The sequence below is a fragment of the Conger conger genome, chromosome 3, assembly GCF_963514075.1.
Source record: "Conger conger chromosome 3, fConCon1.1, whole genome shotgun sequence".
NCBI lineage: Eukaryota > Metazoa > Chordata > Actinopteri > Anguilliformes > Congridae > Conger > Conger conger.
Window position 1 is genome coordinate 7,202,345 of NC_083762.1, and position 22,003 is coordinate 7,224,347.

The following is a 22,003-nucleotide window of genomic DNA, read 5'->3' on the forward strand; positions in this document are numbered from 1 at the left end:
AGGAATGTAAGAGTGAGAAGGAGAAGGAATTGGCAAGGAAATGTGGGATTGAAAGGCAGGAGTGAGGGGAGGAGTGGGAGAAGACAGACATAAGGAGCTGTAGACAATAACAATTGGTTTCAGAGGGAGTGATTGTATATTACTTAGAGAGAAGTTCTTTCCTGTTACAGCGATTCCATTCATGAGTGCAGCTAGAAAGGTTGAAAGAAAAAAAAAAAAGCCGGATACTATAACAGGAGAAACTGATACGTATATGGATCTAGGTCAATGTCAGTAATTACTTAAAAAATATATCTATAGTGGTTGGCCTGTAGTGTAGTGGTTAAGGCACATGACTGGGCCCCGCAAGGTCATTGGTTCAATCCCCAGTGTAGCCACAATAAGATCTGCACAGCTCCGGGCCCTTGAGCAAGGCCCTTAACCCTGCATTGCTCCAGGAGAGGATTGTCTCCTGCTTAGTATAATCAACTGTACGTCAGTCTGGATAAGAGCATCTGCCAAATACCTTTAATGTAACGTAATGTAAAATAGGGAACCAACTGTTTAGCAGGAAATGTGAATCCTGTCACTATATATTTTAAGCAATTAAACAAAGCAGTTCTAAGGTCCACTTTTGCACTTGTTCTTGTGTTTGATTTGCACTTTGTTGTACGTCGCTCTGGATAAGAGCGTCTGCTAAATGCCACGTAATGTAATGTAATGTAAAAAGTAATGGTTTCTGATTCAGGACATTTTGCCTGGTATCCGTTTAGTTTATGCCAGATATAACTGGTATGACTTCTTCCTTAGAAGTGTGTATTAGTAGTCAATTATTTAACAGTAAATATAGACTCCTGCTATTGGATTGTATTTCTCCAGAATGTCTATGCTAATTTTGTAACTCATCACAAATCGCTGGGGGGAATCTTTGTGAATTAACGGGTTGCATTGTAAAAATTACTTACTATATGTACAGGGCCGCTCAGAATCTAAAATAATGCTATATTACAATACATTTAAAAACATTATAAAGTAAACTAAAAACATGGAAATACACTTGGCATAGAATGCAGTTCCACGTAATTGCTGAGGGTATGCATTCTTGGTGCTACTGTACATTACAAAATGGCAAACAACACATTGTGGTTACTGGAGTGTTTATTATCATATATTTTCCATAACAAATGCTTTACCAAAACACTCACTCTGTCCCCTCATCTATCCTTGGCCCTCCTCCACACACTCACGCCTACTGCATAAATTCAGTCCATTTCAGTTTGGTATAAAGATGTGATGCCGATTGTCGCAGCAAGACTCTTGAGAAAGAGTTGTGTTTTTCTCATGGAATGTTTGAATCTGGATGACTATGCCAATCCTGATTATTTCCATATTTTTCCCAATTATATTTTGCATTTCTTTTTTTAACTTTCAATAGTGTTGTCTTGCTGTGCATTCACTCATAGTCATTCTGTGAGTCTTTTGGTCTTGCAAAACAAAAAAAAATTAAGGTACTATATGCTAGCTGCAACAGCTCGGAAGTATTTAAAGTATTTTTTGTTTGCAATTGAAAACTGTTGACAAAATAAAAATGTTAAAATAATATTTGGCTAAATTATGTTGAACCTGTGTGCACATAGTATCAAAGTTGCAAATAATTATACAAACATTTCTGTGTGCCCATCAGCCCCAGAATCCCCTTCAGATTTTTCTCTTTTTTAAATGAACGAGTGACCCCATGTCTGCTTTGAGCTGCTGCATCTGTCTGGTGTTGTGTCTGTAGATGTAAACGAGTGGTGCTGTGTCTGTAAATGTGTATTTTAAATGAACGAGTGACCCCATGTCTGCTTTGAGCTGCTGCATCTGTCTGGTGCTGTCTGTAGATGTGTATTTTAAATGAACGAGTGACCCCATGTCTGCTTTCAGCTGCTGCATCGGTGTGGTGCTGTGTCTGTAGATGTGTATTTTAAATGAACGAGTGACCCCATGTCTGCTTTCAGCTACTGCATCAGTGTGGTGTTGTGTCTGTAGATGTAAACGAGTGGTGCTGTGTCTGTAAATGTGTATTTGAAATGAACGAGTGACCCCATGTCTGCTTTGAGATGCTGCATCGGTGTGATGCTGTGTCTGTAAATGTGTATTTTAAATGAACGAGTGACCCCATGTCTGCTTTGAGCTGCTGCATCGGTGTGGAGCTGTGTCTGTAGATGTGTATTTTAAATGAACGAGTGACCCCATGTCCGCTTTGAGCTGCTGCATCGGTGTGGAGCTGTGTCTGTAGATGTGCATTTATCTGTCTCTCAGAGCAGGGCGCAGAAGAACTTCTTCTCCCTGAAGGGGTTTTCGGACGTCGGCACAGGGGTGATGAGAGGATCCTCACACGCATGGGCATCACAGTACGCCATCAAGTCTGCGGCAGCCTTGGACACCTGGCAGGAGGAAGAGGTGTTTGTCTTTTACAAACAAACATCTGTCTGCGGCTGAGGTACTTAAACAGTACGTTAAGCCAGTGTAGTTGTGGTTTGGGCTTTGCGTTAAATTGACTTCAGGGTATCGGGCTCCAGAAAGGTGTCTCTTGTGAATACATACAATACATCGCTGTAACTGGACAAAGCAACCAGTTGAAGGTAGTAACATGATATGAGTGAGACGTTAAACACAGTTGTTTACGAGCAGTTAACCTGTACGTTAAAAAATACAAAACACAAAAATATTGAGTTATCTGGCATGCTAATGTAAAGTGGAAAACAGTAATTAAGTGTTTAGCTAGCTACAGGAATATGTGTTTAGGATTATACATAGATAGTACCGACTATTATTATGTTATGGTATGTTATGTTATGTTACACTAAGCCACCTTGGAGCATAAATTGGTGTGTGCATTTTATTTGGGTTCAACTGCCAAGTTAGAGCTAGAATTAGACGCACCAGGAGCAGGGTGCTGTGTTGTGACCCGAATTCACATACGGCCAAAACCTGTGAAAACCCTCATCTCTCACCTTGATCCGGCACATACTGGCTTCAATCTTCAGTTGTTCCACTAGCTTCCTTGCCTGACCCACGCTCATGGTGCTATTCACAGGAGTGTCTCCTTTCATCCTATCACAGAGAGACACACAGGCACAAACAGGCATTTTACATGTGAAGTGTATTTATGAATGAGCTTGTGCAGCCTCAGTAAATCCTTGGACAATGGCCACAATGACGTGCAGGTTGATGACATGGGACAAATGTTTATGTTTGCACTGGTTACGTTCCCTGGAAGTAAGAAGCCGGTAATAACATCCCTTGCTTCCTCTTCATCTTTAGGTCATCGGCAGACGACCCACCTCGGTGGGTGAAGTGTTTTTCTCCTACTGGTCACCTTTTTTCCTGCGTTGTCTGATTGCTTGTGTCTGGGTGGCCTGTAGCGTAGTGGTTAAGGTACATGACTGGGACACGCAAGGTCGGTGGTTCGATCACCGGTGTAGCCACGATAAGATCCGCACAGCCGTTGGGCCCTTGAGCAAGGCCCTTAACCCTGCCTTGCTTCAGGAGAGGATTGTCTCCTGCTTAGTCTAATCAACTGTATGTCACTCTGGATGAGAGTGTCTGCCAAATGCCACTAATGTAATGTAATGTCTGTCAGCTGTACCTGTGTCCCATTAACACAAATCTGTCTTCAGACAGAGTGGTCTACTGCTGCTGAATGAGCAGTTCCCCCTAAGCCAAGCTGTAATAGGTTTTTAGTCTACTATGGTATTTCCCTTTTGAACACTGCAGTTAGTAGTTAAATTGTTTTTGCCAATATGAGTAACACTACCTGCTATGCAGGTGTCGTACATGTACATTTCCAGTTTGTGGTACAGCTTAGGAATTTAAGTCTACTGCTTTGGTTGTTTATTTAATTTTTTTCTCTGGTTATTATCCATGCAGTAATCTTGATAAGTCACATAAAGTGTGGGTACTCTATTTGGTGCAGGAACGTCCTGTTCAGGGCGGTATTTTGTTGCACCACTTATAAAGGTGACACTTTAATGGCTGAGTCTAATAATAATGCTTCTTCTGAATGGTAATGGATCTCGGGGTGATGTTTATACATGAAGAAGGGGAAATTGATACAATTATTGACAATGTTTCCAAAATAAGGATTTCAACGCCAACCTTGTCCTATTTTTGTTTGAAGGTATCTTCAAGAAATGCATTGACCATTGGCAATGTACTGCAATGGTGCTCATATTTTAATGTTCCGTGATTTGAATCCTATATAACAGAAACATAGTTGTTTTGCTTGGACATTTTGAGTCAAGGAAAGTAAGCATTCTATGTGATGTTCCTCAGGGCTGAGGATATCCATATGTATGGATCTGCCTGTATACAGTTATCCCTTGGTGTTTCAACCCTAGAAATGAGGAATGCTATCATTGCTATGCTAATGACACTCAACTTTATATTATTAAACCTGAAGGAAGCACCCCAAGGGTTGGGAGGTCAGTTAATTTAATCATGTCTTAATCTCAATTAATCATCAAAGTATAATCTTTAACCATTATTATGAAGATACTAGTCAAAACACCACCAATCTCATTAGTAAAAATCTTAGAAACATTGCTAGAACAAGTTCATTATGCATAACAGCTGAAAAATAATATTGATGCTTTCATTTTTATTTATTTTCAGGTAGCCCAAGTCTTCAAATAATACAACTTGAATGCAGTAGATACTGACAAGAATAAATAAGAAAGAAGGCACTATTCCAGTCCTTAATTGCCTGTATTGGCCCCAGTTATGCTTAGAATAGCTTTTAAGATTGTCTTTTTTATTATGAGTTTGTGGCTGAATATATAAATGACTGTACAAGATAAGCGGGAAGTTGTGATCTCAGGTCATGAGGGGACAGGCTACTTTTAGTTTTCATGCTCCAGAATTACTGTATATCGCAAAATATTGGCTATTGATATGTAGTGTCCAACCATTATATGTCTGGTATCACTTTCACTTCCTGCTAAAAGCCCAACACCCTAGAAAACCCCACTTTAGAAAGATGTAAAAATAGCAGTTGTTATGATGCACAGAATCTGCCCCATATGTTTATAATTTGAATGTTTATAATTTGTTTGCGTTCTGTTATCTCATATGGGCCTCTTGAGGGAATTGATAAAGATATTGTTGGTTTCACGTAGCCTATTTGTGTAAAAGTACTTCATATTCCCACATCATGATCAGTGAGTCATAGTTGCCAATGTAACAGAGACGTCATATTTAATATCTGCAAGCCAGAAATCGCATCAATTAATAGTGCGTGCGAAACATATTGAATGCAAAGCAAATCAAATACAGTGATAAAATTACAAATAGCCCAGGATTATGGAGCCATTTTTATTGTAATACCCTCTTTATCCACAAAATGGCAGTCTCCACATGTGATAATTGTTTTAGTTAAACTTCACCACCAAAGGAAGGTACTGGTTTCAATATTTAAAATTTGCTGAAATTCTCAGACAGCTAATATACCCCAAATCAAGCAGTGCAACACGACCAGATACACTTCAATCTCCGCACTCACCCTCCATGCGTGCAAACCACAAATGAGCCAATTAGGAAATAGCAGTGAAATTATCATATTGAAAATATTGAAAATAGAGTTCACGGTTTAACAGCGAATGGAAATGTGAACGGAGGGATGTAGAAGTTAAGAAATGGAGGGAAGGAAAGAAAGGAGCAGCTGGAGAAGACAAGCCAGCAGAGGTCTGATGGCTTTTCTCCATCCCAGTCTGTGGGCCTGCTTTTGTCCACCACTTTCTGTCCTTCTCCCTCCTTACCCGTGTCGTCTTCCTCTCCTGGTACAATCTCTCCCTCTGTCCTCTTCTCTTATCTCCCTCTATCTCCCGCTCTCTCTCGCTGCAAGGGGTATCAGCGCAGCCGGACCCCGCCCTCATAGACAGTGTTGATGCTACACCATTCAGCACACTCCGGCTGGCCGCAGTTCTTCAGTGTGACGCGGGGTCTCGGCTCAAACGGGAATCTCCCCCTCTGTGGTTAGTGGAATCTGCCAACGAAAAAGATACAAGACTGCATCGGATTTAATTTCGCATGTGGGCTGGACTGGGACGTACCATCTGTGAGCCCTCTGTGGAGGGGAGGGGGGGGGGGGGGGGTGGGTACCACTCCTTACAGAAAGGGGCCTCTATAGCTAAGTGTTGGTTGCAAATCATGAATTATTTAAGTGCTTAATAGCGGAAGTGGAGTGTGAATGGTAAAGGAAGGGAAGAGAGATTGGGCCAGATTGCCAATGAGAATAATTTAAGGAAATATATATGGGTTGAAATATAAAGACACCTGACCAGTGACTATGTGCACAGATTGTGTCTGTGTTCTGTGACACACATTCATGTTTTCAGCAGTCACAGTGTGTGCATCTGTAGGTTAAGTGTTGTCTGCTAATGTCTGTATTTAGCAGTTGCTCCAATAAATTACCCCTCCCCTTTCTCCTTCAGCGGTTACCATGGGAACAATGCTGTCTCCCCCACCTCCCACCCCTTTGTCTTTCACAGCGCTGACCGGTTCCCCTGTCGCTCTCCTCTCCTCCTCCTTGTTAATCACACATAAATACATCTTCATTTTCAGTTAGCCACCTTTCCGTCAAATAGGAGTTGCCAAAAAATTCGGATACCGCAGACGGGCAAAATCAAAGTAATTTGTCATAACGATAATAACATAACATATCATCTGAAAGAGATGAATCTTTCCACAGATCCATCCATCCATCCATCCATTATCTGAACCCGCTTATCCTGATCAGGGTCGCAGGGGGCTGGAGCCTATCCCAGCATACATTGGGCGAAAGGCAGGAATACACCCTGGACAGGTCGCCAGTCTATCGCAGGGCACACACACCATTCACTCACACACTCATACCTACGGGCAATTTAGACTCTCCAATCAGCCTAACGTGCATGTCTTTGGACTGTGGGAGGAAACCGGAGTACCCAGAGGAAACCCACGCAGACACGGGGAGAACATGCAAACTCCGCACAGAGAGGCCCCGGCCGACGGGGATTCGAACCCAGGACCTCCTTGCTGTGAGGCGGCAGTGCTACCCACTGCACCATCCGTGCCGCCCCTTTCCACAGATTCTATGATGAATTTATACAAGTCTCATTGTAATTATTCAAAAGCGGAATTGGATGACTATCTGCAAAAGCATCATTTTACCTGAACTACCTGAAGTAGATGAACATGAATTCTTGATTTACAATGGCAGAAGTGCTGGGCACAATTAAGTCAATGCCCACAAATACTTGTTCTGGGCCAGATGGCTTTTTTGGCCATTTTTATAAATACGTTAGGACTGATCTCCATATTTGTATTAAAGGTTAACACTTTTGGTATTATAAAAACTACCCCAATCAATGAACATATTGCACATATTACTGTATTACACAAAGAGGTCAAGGGAAATTGTTCCTCATTTTGACCTATAACAGGCTGTGACCCCTCTCATAGGAAAAGAATGGATATGCATAATTGGGTGATACAACCATTATCTCTGTTAGGAAGAATCCATTTTTAAAATCTCTTAAGGCGATCAGGGGCTATTTCGGCTGGATAGGTCATTTTCTCAATTCACACGTTGAAACAGAAAAATGAACTGTAACTTAATCCGCTGGGATTATTCTTTTTTTAACTAATGCAAATTTTCACTTCATTTTCAAATAATTCATGAGTTAATTTGCATATGTTCCTAAAGAAATAAAAGTATTTAAAAAATATATTTTTGCATTTCTGTTCACATTCAAAATATAAAATGTAATTTTGATTGGAGGGAAGTATTTTTTCCCTATTCAAGTGTGGTACCTCCCCTTAACAACTATATTTCCAAATTCATCTGGGGAAATAAAAAGCCACAGATCAGTTGAACAACCCTCATGATGCCAGAACCCATGGGGGTCTTCATCTCCCCAACCCCCAGTGCTATTATTTCTGGTCAGCCCAGCAAAGAACTGAGTGTTATTGTCTTTGGGTAGACAGGATGCCTCATGGGTCCATGGGTCCATGGGTCCATTTTCAAGGAAGCAAACTTTATATTTGCTCATAAATGATATCTCACCCTAACGGATGCTTTACTAATATACTCTCACGATAATTAACCAAATTGTCCAAAGTGTAATCATCTCTTTGTGCATCTCTTTTGGGAAGCTATCGAAGAACTTATTACACTGACAAAATCAATTTTAGGTATAGAAAAAGATGTCTTTATCTATTAAACACTATGTCAGATAAATGTATACATACTCTGTGTTTTATGGCAAAACTATACACTTGTATTGTTCCACCCATGTACATATTCTTCTTGTTCCTGCTGAATGAACTCATTTGAAACATCTTTATCATACGGCTGGCCAAACCAACTTCATCTGACTGCTGATGAATAAACAGACACATGCATACTTGTGGTTGCTTAAAGGTCATGCCTTATGTGGGACACATGGTCTTCCACAGTAAGTATGAATGCATATGTGCCTGAAGGTATGGATGTGTGTACTGATGTACTTATGTGGGTTTTTATATGCATAGCATGTATTACAAATATCTTTTCTTTTCTTTTTTCTAGAGGAAACAGACCCTGCAGTATCTCTAAACTTATCTAAATGTCTTTCTGTTTGTACACCGATTCCTGGTGGATTAATTATAACTACTATGTCACTGCTTATTTTTGTTTGTATGTTTGTTTGTGAGTGTGTGTGTGTGTGTGTGTGTGTGTGTGTGTGTGTGTGTGTGTGTGTGTATGTGTGTGTGTGCATGTGTCCTACATTATCTGTGACCACATGGATTTGTGTGTGCCCATCTGTTTGTGTGTATAGATGTCTGTGTGTGTGTGTACTGGGGAAGGACAGGGATGAGGGACATGAGGATATTTTGTCTACTTTTATGTTTATTCATTGTGGCTGTTGTACACCTTTTTCACAAATAAAAACTTGTCTTTAAAAAAGAGGCTGTGTTGGTGTTATATGAAAGGTTTATTAAACTATACTTACTTGTTAACTTTTTTTTATTTTTAAAGGAGCAACTAGGAGTTAATACTGAAACACAAGAACAGAAATGAAGGCATTTGTTTTGGATCATATTTTGAATGTGTCAGACATTTGGCAGAGATATATTATGTAGGATACCATCCATCCATCCATCCATTATCTGAACCCGCTTATCCTGAACAGGGTCGCAGGGGGGCTGGAGCCTATCCCAGCATACATTGGGCGAAAGGCAGGAATGCACCCTGGACAGGTCGCCAGTCCATCGCAGGGCACACACACCATTCACTCACACACTCATACCTACGGGCAATTTAGACTCTCCAATCAGCCTAACCTGCATGCCTTTGGACTGTGGGAGGAAACCGGAGTACCCGGAGGAAACCCACGCAGACACGGGGAGAACATGCAAACTCCGCACAGAGAGGCCCCGGCCGACGGGGATTCGAACCCAGGACCTCCTTGCTGTGAGGCAGCAGTGCTACCCACTGCGCCATCCGTGCCGCCATATGTAGGATACCTATTCAGATTAATTTTTTGATCAAAAAAATTATTTTGTATCTTTCTGGCCTTTTCATTAACATTGGATATTAATTATATGAATTATAAAACATAAAAGCTAACAGAAAATGAATGAATCACAGTCGGTGGTTTGTGGATTCCTGTTAGCTCTTTGGTGTATGAAAATGTTACACAAGCAAGACAAAGTAATCAAATGATCTCCATTCTATGACGTCTGTCTACGGAACAAAATATTTTATGTGGGTCTGCCAGGGGCAATTCTGGCGTCAACATAGCTGCTACCAAGAAGTCAGTGTGTGTCATATGATGACCAAACTATGTCGAGCGAAAATGGACCAATTTTGTGTTTGCGAATCGCAAAAAATATTTTAGCATCTCGGAGGCCACCGTATTTGTGGTCGGAAGAAAACGTGTTTTGGTGCAAGTTTGATCTTTGTCCTAACTTCTAAGTCAGTTTAAAGTGACATTATAATTCATTATGCGTTATAATAGGAGATCATTTTAAAGGTGAGTGAGCAGAAAAATCAACATTAGCTTGCTATACAACAGCTAAATTATATCAAGCAGGGAGGCATTCGCCACTTCCTAACTGTTAGCTAGCTGATGCTAACCGATTAGGATACAGGCAGATAGTACAGGTTATGCATTTGGGCAGCGTTAGCTTGCTTGCTGTATTAGGTGGTTAATCACATGTGAATCGTAGACGTGCTAGTTGGTTAAATCCGCGATCTGCTAACTGTATACTAGAGGTGAATGAGACTAGTTGTTTTTCAGTATGACCAGGAAGCAAGCTGCATCTATGTTCATCTAGCTTGTGAGCCACTGGGGTGCCTTGCCCTTGAACTTTCTTGAAAGCTCATTCTTGAATGAGCGACAACTGCTGTAAACTAGAGAGTATCTCAAATTTCCCAGCTATTTACCTGCGTGATACATTAGAGAACGTAGCAAAGTGTTAACGCGCAACAGTCACGCAATTCCTGCTTTGACGTAACGTAGCTCTGATCAAATTAACCTGAGCAGCTAGAAGATTATGTTTTTCATCAATAACTGTGCACGTTTTTAATGTGTCCTACTTGTAAGGACACTATAACTTAAACTCTGAGTGTAACATGAAAAAGCACAGATTATGTATTGATTTACTGTGAGCAGAGTTAACAGAATTTTTCACAGTGGGAAGATACCCCTTCCTGAGAGAACTGCTCTGCGTGTGTTTATTGTGAGGAGTTGGCAAGCTCCGTCTGGCAGCGATCTGATGACGACTGTCACGCTCTAAAATAATAATTGGGGTCAGTCGCACTACTGTTTTCCTTGCGACCATGTCTGATTTCTTCCAATTTTGCTTGGCTAGCAGATTATCCACTGTTCTCCCTGCCATCAGGTTATGTTGTACAGTAGAGACGCCAGTCAACTTTGACAAATACGCACACTGTTGAAATAGCCTGGCTATTAACTATGTTTTTGTTTAACAAATACAAAAGTAACTTTGTTTGGCATGAAATTGATGAGCAATTTTATTAGCCTAACTTCATTTTCTATCGTTCTCCTTACTCTTTTACAGATTTCTCCAGTTTTTTTCCCTTTTTTCTTCTACTAGGAAATAAAGGGTGTTTCTCATGGGATGTTGTGTGTCATGAAGATGAAGAGAAGAGGGTGGAGTTTTTGGCTTTTTGAATTAAAAGCAGAAAGTGACTCATTTTTGTGGGCTTTGCTGACCGGCCATTAAACAGGGATTGGTGAGGGGATGGTTGTCATTCAAGGGGAATGCTCATTTTGACGTGTTGTAGTTGGGACTAAGGCTACCATAACAGCAAATGGAGTCACAAAACTTTGGGTGACAGTTGGTTGACAGTTGGTGGACAGAGTCACAAACCTTCGGGTGACAGTTGGTTGACAGTTGGTGGACAAACAGCCTACTGTGAGGGGATTGCGATCGAAGCACACAAGATCAGGGTTCTGGGACGACAGCGAAGGCGAGAGTTTAAGGACACGCACCGTGGTTTACACCTCCGCGCTCAAGACCTCGGCTCGGAGAAAAAGACAGAGACTTGAGCGCAGCCACGAAGCGGAGCGACGAGAGGCGTCGGTGTCGACGGACTTCAGCGGGGAGCCCCCGCCCCCCCACCCCAGCATCCAGGACGGACGGCAGCAGGCAGCCCCAGCGTGGCGGGGCCCCCCCCGCGCAGCAGGATGCCGGGTCCGCGGCGGGCCCGGCCCTGGTCTGGCTGCAGGACGCGGTGGCCCTGGCCGTGCTGCGAGCCCGGAGGACCCTGCTGCAGGCCGCCATCCTGCTCTGCGTCCTCGTGCTCCTGCTCTGGGTCGCCATCTTCCTCTACGGAAGCTTTTACTACTCCTACATGCCCACCGCCAGATTTTCCACCCCGGTACACTACTACTACAGGTACCTTTTGCGTTTGCTCGCACGTCCTTATGTGTGCGCTTGAATGTGTTTGCCATTTATATAGCGGCCTTTATCCACAGTGCTGTGCAATTGATGCTTCTCATTCACACATTCACACACACACTCACACACCGACGGCGATTGGCTGCCATGTAAGGCACCGACCAGCTCGTCAGGAGCAATTGGGGGTTAGGTGTCTTGCTCAGGGACACTTTGACACACCCAGGGTGGGATTGAACCGGCAACCCTCCGTCTGCCAGATGACTGCTCTTACCACCTCAGCCAATGTCAGTATTTCAGTCTTTTTTTTTTCAGTATTTTACTCTTCTGTTTAGACTTAAAATGCTGTTTCTATTACTAAAAATATTTTAAGTCTCAAGACAAACACTTGTTTAGAGAGACTTTTTTTTGCAGTGTTGTAGCTCCGAAGACCCTGCTCTTTTTAAAACTTAATGACATTCATTGTACAGAAATAAAATGACTTTGTGATGACGTTCACAAGTCCTTTCAATGAGGAGGATTGGCTGCCTTCTGAGTCAGCACATTGGCACTTAAAATATGGTCACAGCACGGGAATACTTAAAATCCAGAAGAAGTAAAAAAATCTTTAAAAAAAGAAAAGATTTAGCCGCTTTTGCATTGCTCCAATCACACAAATGAAAATACTTCTGTCAGTTCTGTTGTAGGTCATTTAAGCATCAAAATGCATCTTATCCATAACCTAATAATATTATATTTCATAATATAATAATATAATATAATATTTCAAATTATGCCGAGGGTAAACATCTTTCTTTGTATATGTTCAGTGATAAAAGTACCCTGAAAACCTTCCTTTGTGCTTCAGGACAGACTGTGACCCCTCCAGCTCATACCTCTGCTCCTTTCCCCTGGCGAACGTCTCCCTACTGAGGAACGGCCGAGACCAGGTATGCTGGGGGTGTCAGTGTGTTGCATTACATTACATTACATTACAATACAAGGCATTTAGCAGACACTCTTATCCAGAGCAACGTACAACGAAGTGCAGATCAAACACAGGAACAAGTGTGAAGAGGACCCGAGAGGACAGTACGGTTCCGAGTCCTAGCGTGACCGTACAGATACAATCTGAACCCTTGAAGAGTACATCAACTTACGAACTAGCATACCACGGTTGGCAGCTAGAATACCCCGAGTACAATACAATAGCTAATACAAAACCACAACAATATCTAACTATATAAGTGCCATTATAGTCTATGGCATATACAGGGCTAATCATGGTGGTGAGGTAGGGAGGGAAAGGTGCAGCCTGAAGAGATGAGTCATTGATCAGTGGGGCACTGTTCAGGGTTCTAGGGTAGGCTTTTTACCAGGGAGCATTGGTGCTCCTGATCTGGAAAATTTAGTAGAGCACAGCAAAAAAAAAAAAAAAGTAGTGGAAACTGGCTCGTAGTCTTGTCACGGACAAGACCATGTAAAACTTGCTGAAATGAAAAGCAAAAGAGTTGAGCCAAGGTCCAAAGGTCTGAAGGCCCCTGAATTCAAAGTGTAATTCACATTCTTTTAAGTAGGAGCAAATACAGGACATTTTGTGCACATTGTAGTACTCTGCTATTATTATTGCAAATAGACTGTTGGAATTTGCTGCTGAGAAAACAGGAGTGTTAAATTAGGAGTTTGCTGATAAGATATTTAGACAGCTTGTATTGTGCTTCCAATTTAGTTTCATTCACTGATGAAATGAGCCTAGAATAAGGGTTTGCACATTTCTATTGTAATCTACAATTTATTTGTCACCTACTGCTGCTACTGAATGTAAACAGGGAGAGGCTTGCTGCTGTTCTGAAGCCCCACTGCAGCATCTACCACAACAAACTGAAACCGATTGTAGATTTCTCTCTCTGTTCTCTTGGCACACTGCTGTCTCATACATTCAGTGATTACTTTAACGGGACGGGACCGATTGCAGGTGTACTTGCATCTGTAATTCACCCAGTCCTCTCCCCAAGGTGATGGTCTACGGGCAGCCCTATCGGATCTCTCTGGAGCTGGAGATGCCCGAGTCGCCAGCCAATCAGGAGCTAGGGATGTTCATGATCAGGATGTCCTGTTACAGGAAGGAGGGTCACGTCATCTCCGCCATTTCTCGCTCCGTGAGTTACTTTCTGTCTGTGTCGGCTGTCTGTTTGTGAGCGGGTTAAAGTATGTTGTGCTACTGCGTTTCTTCGCCTGAGAGTAGTGTCAGTGAGATATAATAACCTTTAAAAAAAAAAAAAATGTGTCCTGACTGGTTCTCAGTTGTTGATTACATTACATTACATAATTGGCATTTGGCAGACGCTCTTATCCAGAGCGACGTACAATTGATTAGACTAAGCAGGAGACAATCCTCCCCTGGAGCAATGCACGGTTAGGGCCCAACGGCTATGCGGATCTTATTGTGGCTACTCCAGGATTAGAACCACCGACCTTGCGTGTCCCAGTCATTTACCTTAACCACTACGCTACAGGCCGTCCCACCCGTTCACGCACAGAGAGCAGAGGCAGACAGGAGCTCTCCCCGGTCGGTCTCCTGAGTCTCTCTTCTCCCCTCTCCTCTATCGCTCCCTCCTCTCATCAGCCCCTCGTCCACTCGGTCACTCTCCCTCTCCCTTTCCCCCAGGTGAGCCAGCTCGTCTCCTCTGGCTCTGGCACTGTGAGTACGCCGTGTCCTCACCCGTGTCTTCCCCTCTGTCTCACCGCGTGTCCGTCCGTCCGTCCTCCAGGGCCCGCCGCTTCGATGCCTCCTAACTGGCCCGTAAATGAAGCCTGCGGCCTTCCCTCCCCTGCCCCCTTGTGGATGCAGCTGTCTGCATGCCCTGAATCATGAGTTTCTCTCCTTTTATGCCCATAGCAGCCAATGATGCAGAGATATTCCTTGCAGCATGAGATGGTGCATTGTCATGCATGAAGATGATTTTGTTACGGAAAGCACGGTTTTTCTTTTTGTACCATGGAAGAAAGTGGTCAGTCAGAAACTCCACATACTTTTCAGAGGTCATTTTCACACCTTCAGGGACCCTAAAGGGGCCGACCAGCTCTCTCCCCATGTCCCCCCCCCCCCCCCCCCCCCCAGCTCTGTGTGGCTGCACTGATGTGGTTGTTTTATATGGGCCGTCCCTGACTGAGTCCTCCCGTATCCCATCAGGCCATGCTGCATTACCGCTCCAAGCTGCTGCAGACCCTGGACACGGTGCTGTTCTCGCCCCTCCTGCTGGCTGGAGTGTCACAGCAAAAGCAGCTGGTGGAGGTGGAGCTCTACTCCGCCTACAGGGAGAACTCTGTAAGTACAGTGTGATGTCATGTTCCGATGGTGGCCTCTCATTTGCCACTGTACCGCTGTTCTAATGACCTCGCCTCTGTTCACACACTGGTGTAAAATACTTTGGGTCTCCTCAGTACCAGCCAACCGTGGGGGCAGTGATTGAGGTCCAGTCTCGCCGAATACAGATCTACTCCGCTGAGCTGCGGATCCATGCTCACTTCACTGGCATTAGGTAAATTATATGTTTAGAATCTGCAGCTGTTCGTATGACATTCTTCTGCAATCTGACCACAGCGGTGAATGGCTGGGGTGATATTATATTTTAGGTATTTTGTGTTGTTATCTACTGTGCTATTGCATGTGTGTTTTCTGCATGTCAGAATAAATACACTCCTCTCTCACTCTCTTGCTCTCTCTCTGTGTCTCTCTCACTCACTCTCTCTGTCTCTCTCACTCACTCTCTGTCTCTCTCTCTCGCTCTCTGTCTCTCTCTCTCGCTCTCTCGCTCTCTCTCTGTCTCTCTCTCTCTCTCACACTCTCTTGCTCTCTCTGTCTCACTCTCTTGCTCTCTCTCTGTCTCTCTCACTCACTCTCTGTCTCTCACTCACTCTGTCTCTCTCTGTGTCTCGCTCTCTCTCTGTCTCTCTCTCTCACTCTCTTACTCGCTCTCTCTTGCTCTCTCTGTCTCTCTCTCGCTCTCTCTCTGTCTCTCTCTCTCACTCTCTCGCTCTCTCTCTCTCTCTCTCTCGCTCGCTCGCTCTCTCTCTCTCTCTCTCTCTCTCTCTCTCTCTCTCTTGTCGTTATGCTCTGTGCAGGTACTTCCTCTTTAACTTCCCCCTGTTGTCGGCGATAGCGGGCATCACCAGTAACTTTGCCTTCCTGAGCGTGCTGGTGCTCTTCAGTTACCTGCAGTTTGTCTGGGGGGGGATTTGGCCGTCTGAGCAGGTCAGATTCAGGGTGAGTGCGAGCCTAGCAAACGGTCTTCATCATCCCCTTTGTTATTCACTACTTCTGTATTTATGTCCTTAATATCTGCATTAACTGCACTGTCCATACAGGGGCAGCTTGTAGCGTAGTGGTTAAGGTACATAACTGGGAAAATAACTTTTTTAAATATACACCGCGTTCCAAATTATTATGCGAATTGTATTTAAGTGTCATAAAGATTACATTTTTTGTTTTTCAATTAAACTCATGGATGGTATTGTGTCTCAGGGCTCTTTGGATCACTGAAATCAATCTCAGACACCTGTGATAATTAGTTTGCCAGGTGAGCCCAATTAAAGGAAAAATTACTTAAGAAGGACGTTCCACATTATTAAGCAGACCACCATTTTCAAGCAATATGGGAAAGAAAAAGGATCTCTCTGCTGCCGAAAAGCGTGAAATAGTTCAATGCCTTGGACAAGGTATGAAATGAAAACCTTAGATATTTCACGAAAACCTAAGCGTGATCATCGTACTGTTAAGAGATTTGTGGCTGATTCAGAGCACACACGGGTTTGTGCAGATAAAGGCACAATGAGGAAGGTTTCTGCCAGACAAAAACATCGGATTAAGAGAGCAGCTGCTAAAATGCTATTACAAAGCAGCAAACAGGTATTTGAAGCTGCTGGTGCCTCTGGAGTCCCGCGAACATCAAGGTGTAGGATCCTCCAAAGGTTTGCATTTATGTATAAACCTTCTATTCGGCCGCCCCTAACCAATGCTCACAAGCAGAAACGGCTGCAGTGGGCCCAGAAATACATGAAGACTAATTTTCAAACAGTCTTGTTCACTGATGAGTGCCGTGCAACCCTGGATGGTCCAGATGGATGGAGTAGTGGATGGTTGGTGGACGGCCACCGTGTCCCAACAAGGCTGCGACACAGCAAGGAGGTGGCGGAGTCATGTTTTGGGCCGGAATCATGGGGAGAGAGCTGGTGTGAAAATGACCTCTGAAAAGTATGTGGAGTTTCTGACTGACCACTTTCTTCCATGGTGCTTTCCGTAACAAAATCATCTTCATGCATGACAATGCACCATCTCATGCTGCAAGGAATACCTCTGCATCATTGGCTGCTATGGGCATAAAGGGAGAGAAACTCATGGTGTGACCCCCATCCTCCCCTGACCTCAACCCTATTGAGAGCCTTTGGAGCATCCTCAAGCAAAAGATCTATGAGGGTGGGAGGCAGTTCACATCCAAACAGCAGCTCTGGGATTCTATTTTGATATCCTGCAAAGAAATTCAAGCAGAAACTCTCCAAAAAACTCACAAGTTCAATGGATGCAAGAATTGTGAAGCTGCTATCAAATAAGGGGTCCTATGTTAAAATGTTTTTGATTGAAATTTATAGTTCTTTACAACCTATAAAATGTAGCGTAGTGGTTAAGGTAAATGACTGGGACACGCAAGGTCGGTGGTTCTAATCCCGGTGTAGCCACAATAAGATCCGCACAGCCGTTGGGCCCTTGAGCAAGGCCCTTAACCCTGCATTGCTCCAGGGGAGGATTGTCTCCTGCTTAGTCTAATCAACTGTACATTGCTCTGGATAAGAGCGTCTGTCAAATGCCAATAATGTAATGTAATGTCATGTAATTTGGAACAGTGCATTTTAAGTTTTTTATTTTTGAAAAAAATACTGTTATCAATGGGAGGTTTGTTCAATAACATTCTAATTATACCCTAACAGTTGATGACTTGAAAATTATGCTGACTGTCATTTGCATCGACTATTTAGGAAAATCAGAGAAAAATATCATTTGCATAATAATTTGGAACACAGTGTACATGGGTAATCCGCACTTGGTTCTCTTCCAGATGCAAAGCACTTGATACTCTGGCCATGGCTGTCATTCGTATTGATCACATACTTCTGTCTGTGTGTGTGTGTGTGTGTGTGCGTGTGTGTGTGTGTGTGTGCGTGTGTGTGTGTGCGTGTGTGCGTGTGCGTGTGCGTGTGTGCGTGTGCGTGTGTGCGCGTGCGTGTGTGCGCGTGCGTGTGTGTGTGTGTGTGTGTGTGTGCGTGTGTGCGTGTGCGCGCGTGCGTGTGCGTGCGTGTGCGTGTGCGTGTGCGTGTGTGTGTGCGCGTGCGTGTGTGTGCGCGTGTGTGTGTGTGTAAGGTTGCGGTGGGGGATGGGACTCGCCCACAGTCCAGGAGGGAAGAGGGCAGAAGACGCCTCAGCCAGAGTAAATGCGCTGTGCACCACACCACGCTACGGCTCCCGTAGTGCTGCTACTGAATCTGAACCAGGCCAACAGGGCCGTGCATTAGTGGCCTCAGCCAAGGAGTGCGACATTCAATCGGTGGAATCACCATGTTTTTGCACAGCAGCGCCCCCTGCTGGTCAGTCTAGTGCCCACAGTTCTTTTTGGCACAGACAGTGACACACTGTCCCACACGCCTTCACACTTTGATTGGAGCACAACGTTTGTCCCATAGAGGATGCTTCGTCATGAATTCAATGCAATACACGGTCTGGACTGCATCACATCCTTCCTCAGTAAAGTGGAAAATACAACGTGTCATTTTGCGCAGCTTTCAATGGTTAAATATAATACTGACAATGGATTCAATATTATGAAATAGTCTTGAATTAAATACTATAATAGCATACTACCATTTTAACATATGTTTCTTCTGTTTTAATTGAAAACATTTACATTTACATTTAAAATGAAAAGCATTGTAATGGACTGTTATGTGGTGCCTGTTTTTCAGAGACCAGAAATGACAGCACTACGAACTCTGTACAAGAATCTGATTCTGAAGCGTTTACTCCACAGAGGAAAGGTTAGAAAAAGACTTCAGTACCAGTCTTGAGTTACAGGGGTGTGTGTTTGTATGTGTTTGTGTTGTGTAGTTGAACTCCAGGTTTGTGTTAAAGTGGTGTGCATTTGTATGTGTTTGTGTTGTGTAGCTGAACTCCAGGTTTGAGTTACAGGGCTGTGCGTTTGTATGTGTTTGTGTTGTGTAGCTGAGCTCCAGGTTTGAGTTACAGGGGTGTGTGTTTGTATGCGTTTGTGTTGTGTAGCTGAACTCCAGGTTTGTGTTAAAGTGGTGTGCATTTGTATGTGTTTGTGTTGTGTAGCTGAACTCCAGGTTTGAGTTACAGGGCTGTGCTTTTGTATGTGTTTGTGTTGTGTAGCTGAGCTCCAGGTTTGTGTTAAAGTGGTGTGCGTTTGTATGTGTTTGTGTTGTGCAGCTGAGCTGGAGACAGAGCTCCCAGAATCCATGAGTTCTCTGAATGGATGGTCTGGTGCACAGGACAATGCCACAGGTAAATATTCATGTCAAAACCATACTCAGGCAATCGAAGCGGTAAAGGGGAACTTGCACATTTGCACATAGGATGTGCTTGAAGTGGCCAGAATGAACTGGTAAGCTGCACTGGGACTTCTATATTCTGCTTATATGAGATTTCTCTCATTCCCACTAAAGTCTGAGTTTTAGTGCATAACTAATAATTCATGCAAGTGAGCTCACCTGTTTGATGTCATACAAACAGACTCTGTCGCCTTGCGTAGTTTTGCATGCTGTGGTCATTTCATTTCCTTCTTTCTTACTCCAGTCTTCCTGGACCAGGACTTCTGAGTTTTGCCTGTTTGTGTCCCTGTTTGTGTTTGTGTCTTCCCATGTTTGTTTTAACATATACTGTACTATTGCATGTGTTTTTGCTCCATATCAGAATAAATACACTCCTCTCTTGCTCTCTCTCTTTCTCGCTCTCACTCATTCGCTCACTCGCGCTCTCTCTCACTCACTTTCTCACTCACTTTTTCACTCTCACTCACTCACTCTCTCTCTCTCTTTCTCATTCTAACTCACTCACGCGCTCTCTCTCTCTCTCCGTTCTTGTCTCGGCCTGTCTGTCAGAACTGGATTCATCCGCTGAGCAGCCTCCCGTTCTGATCAGGGCCTCTGATGTTCTGGAGGGCGGTGTGAGTGAGGAGGAGGCCGACCCTGAAGACGTGGCAGATAAAGAAGGCGCCGAGGGGACTCTGGAGAAAGCACAGACCTCAGAGTCTGTCCTGCGCCAGCGCCACGGGGCCTGTATGAGCTCCTGAACGGGGCTCCTGAACGGGCTCCTGAACGGGGCTCCTGAACGAGCTGGCAATACAGACAGTATCTGTACACAAGCAATACACCCACACACACCCACACACCCACACACACACAGACACACAGACACGCACACACACACACACACACCCACACATACACACACACACACACACACAGACACGCACACACACACACACACACGCACACACACACACATACACACACAGAGACTCACATACACACACACACACACACACACACACACGCATGTTAATGCAAATATTTAATCATGTGGCAGCAACTAAATGCATAAAAGCATGCAGATATGGTCAAGAGGTTCAGCTGTTTTTCAAACCAAATGTCCGAATGGGGAAGAAATGTGATCGAAGTTACAGTGGTATACAGAAGAGCATCTCTGAACACACAACACATCAAAAACACTTAAGTGGACAGGCTACAGCGGCAGAAGACTTAAGTCTAAAACATAACTCTAATAAATACCTAATAAAGTGAGTGTATATACACACAGCCATGTACACACCTCTACACAGGCCTTTTCGATTGTCCTGTTCTTGCCAAAAGATGATCCATACTGTAGAAACCTTACTTTATAAAGCATAAGTAATTTTTTGAATGGGGACTGGCATGTCCTATTTAAGTGCTTATTATAGTCCTTGGTAGGGTACACTTACCACGCACATACACAAATATAGAACACGCAGCTACACATATTGTATCTACAGGCAAGCACACTCACCACATGTACAACACTAAAGTACAAGCACACAATTTGGTAAGCTTAAAGACAATCTGGTACCTTGCTGTCTCAGTGTGTCTCAGTATTGCACACTTCAAAAAGTATAAAGTACAAAGCAGCTTAAATTTTAAATTTATTAAATAAGTTACCAAAAAAAGTGTTTGATTTCAACAAACACATATTACAGGGAAGGGATCAATGCTTTAAGAGGCTTCATGTCTATATTTCTGTTATAACCCGATAACCATATCAATTTCAGATGTATTGTTTTACATATATACTGGCCAGGTGTAATATCCTGCAGGCTTTACTTTTACTGATATGATTAATATTTTTTGAAATGTTTTTTTTCATGTTGAAAGAGAAAAAAGAAAACTTAACAACATGGTTATGAATATTTTCATGCAATACTGGGTTTTGGTAAATTGTTTGGGTTTGAATATATTATTTGTATGGTATGTAATCTAAGGCTTAATACAAATCATTTAACTAGCTTAATTTTGGCCAAAATAAGCCTTAAAAACACATTGGGAAAAGTGTTTTGGTCAAGTGCCAAAGGGTTTTGACAGTGGAGGAGAGTCTGTTGTGGGTAGATAGTGCGGTGTGGTTGGGTTTTTTGGAATGAACAGGGTACTGTAATGCATCGCAAGGTTTGCACTCAAAGGTGGAACTGCAGACTGTTGTGGAAGAACATCCAACATTTGCAGAAAACGTTGAAATATTGTCTTAAATGTTCCATGTTTAACTAAAGGTCAAATTATTATTATTTGTTCAAGCTTGACTAAGGAAGCTGTGCATTGGTGTAAAACCTAAAACATTTATTTTGTTTTACTTCATGTTTCAGTGTAATATTATAGCTTTTATTAAATAAATATGAATACCAGTTTTTCTGTTTTAATTCAGTTACAGTTTTGTGTCTATTCTTAATTTTTCAGTTTTGTTGGAGGCTGTGACATTTGTTTTGACTGGTGGTCATAAAAGTTCACCACACTTTTGAACACC

The 22,003-nt window shown here is 43.2% G+C and overlaps 2 protein-coding genes across 2 annotated transcripts; one reads left to right on the forward strand and one right to left on the reverse strand.

Annotated features, from left to right (window-relative positions):
• Positions 1-1,119: 1,119 nt before the first annotated feature.
• On the reverse strand, positions 1,120-6,009 carry LOC133124328 (guanine nucleotide-binding protein G(I)/G(S)/G(O) subunit gamma-3). Its single transcript, XM_061235441.1, has 3 exons — positions 5,778-6,009; positions 2,976-3,075; positions 1,120-2,405 (listed from the first exon to the last, which is right to left on the reverse strand). Exons 2-3 carry the CDS (start codon positions 3,072-3,074, stop codon positions 2,277-2,279), a joined length of 228 nt encoding a protein of 75 aa, XP_061091425.1. The 5' UTR covers position 3,075; positions 5,778-6,009; the 3' UTR covers positions 1,120-2,276.
• A 2,434-nt stretch (positions 6,010-8,443) lies between these two features.
• LOC133123154 (seipin-like) lies at positions 8,444-21,903 on the forward strand. The gene is made up of 11 exons (XM_061233456.1): positions 8,444-8,456; positions 11,493-11,907; positions 12,755-12,836; positions 13,902-14,045; positions 15,080-15,214; positions 15,331-15,428; positions 16,012-16,153; positions 18,302-18,368; positions 18,901-18,972; positions 19,385-19,459; positions 20,056-21,903. The coding sequence occupies exons 1-11, from the start codon at positions 8,444-8,446 to the stop codon at positions 20,244-20,246; spliced, it is 1,434 nt and encodes a 477-aa protein (XP_061089440.1). The 3' UTR covers positions 20,247-21,903.
• Positions 21,904-22,003: the final 100 nt, after the last annotated feature.

Excerpts from the sequence above, each read along its gene's own strand:
- LOC133123154 (XM_061233456.1), top strand. Across the intron at positions 16,154-18,301 it reads CTGAGCAGGTCAGATTCAGG|GTTGCGGTGGGGGATGGGAC; the intron begins GTGAGTGCGAGC and ends TGTGTGTGTAAG. Across the intron at positions 18,369-18,900 it reads CAGAAGACGCCTCAGCCAGA|AGACCAGAAATGACAGCACT; the intron begins GTAAATGCGCTG and ends CCTGTTTTTCAG.
- LOC133124328 (XM_061235441.1), bottom strand. The coding sequence starts at position 3,074 with ATGAAAGGAGACACTCCTGTGAATAGCACCATGAGCGTGGGTCAGGCA. Across the intron at positions 2,406-2,975 it reads CCAGTATGTGCCGGATCAAG|GTGTCCAAGGCTGCCGCAGA; the intron begins GTGAGAGATGAG and ends TCCTCCTGCCAG.